This window comes from Glycine soja, chromosome 17 (assembly GCF_004193775.1).
Source record: "Glycine soja cultivar W05 chromosome 17, ASM419377v2, whole genome shotgun sequence".
Taxonomy (NCBI): Eukaryota; Viridiplantae; Streptophyta; class Magnoliopsida; order Fabales; family Fabaceae; genus Glycine; species Glycine soja.
Genome location: NC_041018.1, coordinates 34,718,117 through 34,721,096, shown reverse-complemented (window position 1 = coordinate 34,721,096; position 2,980 = coordinate 34,718,117). Strand labels below are relative to the sequence as shown.

The following is a 2,980-nucleotide window of genomic DNA, read 5'->3' as shown; positions in this document are numbered from 1 at the left end:
GCCCCATGCCTCTGCTTCTTTAGGATCAGGAATACAGATATCTTTGATCTTCTGCTTGTCATTTGTTGTGAAACCAAGCGAGTAATAAATAAAGAAGAGATTTAACAATACACTTTAATTAAAAATTTTAAGACTCAGATTTATGGGTCTTGTATTTACTTATATAATATTTAATCTATTAATTCTTACTTGATATGAGAATTATCTTACACAATGTCATCCATGAACTAAAAGGAGTACAGGTTCAATGAGGAACAAAAAGAACGGGCCTCAACATCGGGGAAAACCGTACTCGAACCCTCTTAAACAATATGGTAACTGCCATGACAATCAGAGGACTGCTGCTAGGGGAATTGCAGGTGGTAGTGGTAGCAAACCCAATACTTTCCCCACTCAGATCACTTGCTACAGATGTAAGAAGCCAGGGCACATCTCCTCAAATTGCCCTGATAAAGGCATAACATGTTTTAATTGTAGACAAAAAGGGCATTTTCAGAGAGATTGTCCACATCCCAAGAGGGAGCAAAATGGTGGGGGCCTGAATGACCAAACTGGACATCCAAAGGCCACTGGAAGAGTCTTTACCCTTAACGGTGTTGAAGCTTCGAAATCCATGGTGAATTCATAAATGGAATTCCTTTACTTGTGCTGTTTGATTCTGGTGCAACCCATTCTTTTATATCTTATTCATGTGTAGAGAAAAGTAAGCTTTCTGTGTCTTCTTTAAATAAAAATCTGATTGTAGAAACCCCAACTAGTGGTTCTGTGTTAACTTCTGATGTGTGTTTGGACTGTCCTGTGGAAATTTCTGGTAGAACATTCTTGATTGATTTGATTTGTTTGCCTTTGAGCCAAATTGGAGTTATTATTGGTATGGACTGGTTATCTTCCAACCATGTCTTGTTAAACTGTTTTGATAAAACTGTAGCGTTTGATGATTCTGGAGGGAGTAAGGATATGATGTTTATCTCTGCCAACCAAGTTGTGACATCTTTAAAAGAAGATGCTCAAGTGTACATGATCTTGTCTAGCCTGGGAATAAAGACAAAGGTTTCTATGTGTGACCTCCCTGTTGTCAGAGAGTTTCCTAAAGTGTTTCTTGAGGATATATCCGGTTTGCCACCGAGAGAGAGATATAGTTTTCCATAGACTTAGTACCTGGTGCTGGACCCATATCCATAGCTCCTTATAGGATGTCTCCTATAGAGTTAGCTGAGCATAAGAAACAGTTAGAGGAGTTGTTGGAGAAGCGGTTTTTGAGACCCAATGTGTCTCCATGGGGAGCACTAGTGTTGTTAGTGAAGAAGAAAGATGGAACCATGAGATTGTGTGTGGATTACCGCCAGTTGAATAAGGTGACGATTAAGAATAAGTACCCTTTTCCTAGAATAGATGACCTTATGGACCAACTGGTAGGAGCTTGTGTGTTCAGTAAGATAGACCTTAGGTCAGGTTACCATCAGATTCGAGTGAAGTCTGAGGACATACCTAAGACTGCTTTTAGGACCCGTTATGGTCACTATGAGTATCTAGTCATGCCCTTTGGTGTGACTAATGCTCCAGGTGTGTTTATGGACTACATGAATAGAGTCTTTCACCCTTACCTTGATAGTTTTGTGGTGGTATTCATAGATGATATTTTTAGTATACTCCAAGACAAGAGAGGAACATGAAGAACATTTGAGGATTGTGTTGCATACCCTTAGGGACCGACAACTCTATGCTAAGTTGTCCAAGTGTGAGTTTTGGTTAGAGAAAGTTAGTTTCCTAGGGCATGTGATATCTCAAGGGGGCATAGTTGTAGATCCATCTAAGATAGAAGTCGCCCTTGAGTGGGAGAGTCCTAAATCTATTTTTGAGATTAAGAGTTTTCTGGGTTTGACAGGATACTACCGGAGATTCATAGAAGGTTTCTCCAAGTTAGCTTTACCTTTGACTAAACTGACTCGTAAGGGTCAAGCTTTTGTGTGGGACACCCAGTGTGAGCATAGTTTTCAGACCCTTAAGGAAAGATTGACGACCGCTCCAGTGTTAGTTTTGCCTAACCCAAGAGAACCCTTTGAGGTGTATTGTGATGCATCAAAGATGGGTTTAGGAGGAGTATTGATGCAAAAAGGCCAAGTAGTGGCCTATGCTTCTAGACAACTCAAGACTCATGAGAGGAATTATCCCACTCACGACCTGGAGTTAGCTGCTGTAGTTTTTGCCCTTAAGATGTGGAGGCATTACTTGTTTGGCTCCAAGTTTGAGGTGTTTAGTGATCATAAGAGCCTTAAGTACTTGTTTAGTCAGAAAGAGCTAAAACATGCGTCAAAAGAGATGGTTAGAGTTTCTTAAAGATTATGATTTTGAGCTTAGTTACCATCCCGACAAGGCTAATGTGGTGGCTGATGCCTTGAGTAGGAAATCTCTATGTATATCTGCCTTGATGGTTAAAGAGATGGATCTCCTAGAACAGTTTCGAGACCTTAGTCTTGCATGTGAGGTTACTCCTAATAATGTGAGATTAGGAACTTTGAGGATTACTAGTGAGTTACTAGGAGATATCAGGGAAGGCCAGAAGACTGATCCTTTTCTAAGGACCCAGTTAGAAGCTAATGAGTCAGGAAAAGATAGTAGTTTCAAGGTTGGATCAGATGGAGTCTTGAGACTTCAAGATAGGATTTGTGTTCCCAATGTGCCTGAACTTAGGAAGATGATCCTAGAGGAAGGACATAGGAGTAACTTGAGCATACATCCTGGTGCTACCAAGATGTATCAGGATTTGAAGATGATGTTTTGGTGGCCCAACATGAAGAGAGAGGTTAGTGAGTTTGTGTATGCATGTTTAGTTTGTCAGAAGTCTAAGATAGAACACCAGAGACCTTTTGGGAAGTTACAACCCTTGGAGATACCCCAGTAGAAGTGGGACAGTATTTCTATGGATTTTGTTGTAGGACTACCTAGAACCCCCAAAGGTTTTGATTATATCTGGGTTATT

At 40.4% G+C, this 2,980-nt stretch overlaps 1 protein-coding gene across 1 annotated transcript; it reads left to right on the top strand.

The window, feature by feature from the left end:
* The first annotated feature begins 247 nt into the window (after positions 1–247).
* Positions 248–1,149, top strand: LOC114391689. The gene is made up of 2 exons (XM_028352664.1): positions 248–593; positions 746–1,149. The coding sequence occupies exons 1-2, from the start codon at positions 248–250 to the stop codon at positions 1,147–1,149; spliced, it is 750 nt and encodes a 249-aa protein (XP_028208465.1).
* The last annotated feature ends 1,831 nt before the right edge of the window (positions 1,150–2,980 follow it).

What these genes read in the sequence shown, in the direction of transcription:
- LOC114391689 (XM_028352664.1), top strand. Translation starts at nt 248, where the DNA reads ATGAGGAACAAAAAGAACGGGCCTCAACATCGGGGAAAACCGTACTCG. An exon ending in AAGAGTCTTTACCCTTAACG is followed by an intron (nt 594 to 745) that starts GTGTTGAAGCTT and finishes ATCTGATTGTAG; the next exon opens with AAACCCCAACTAGTGGTTCT.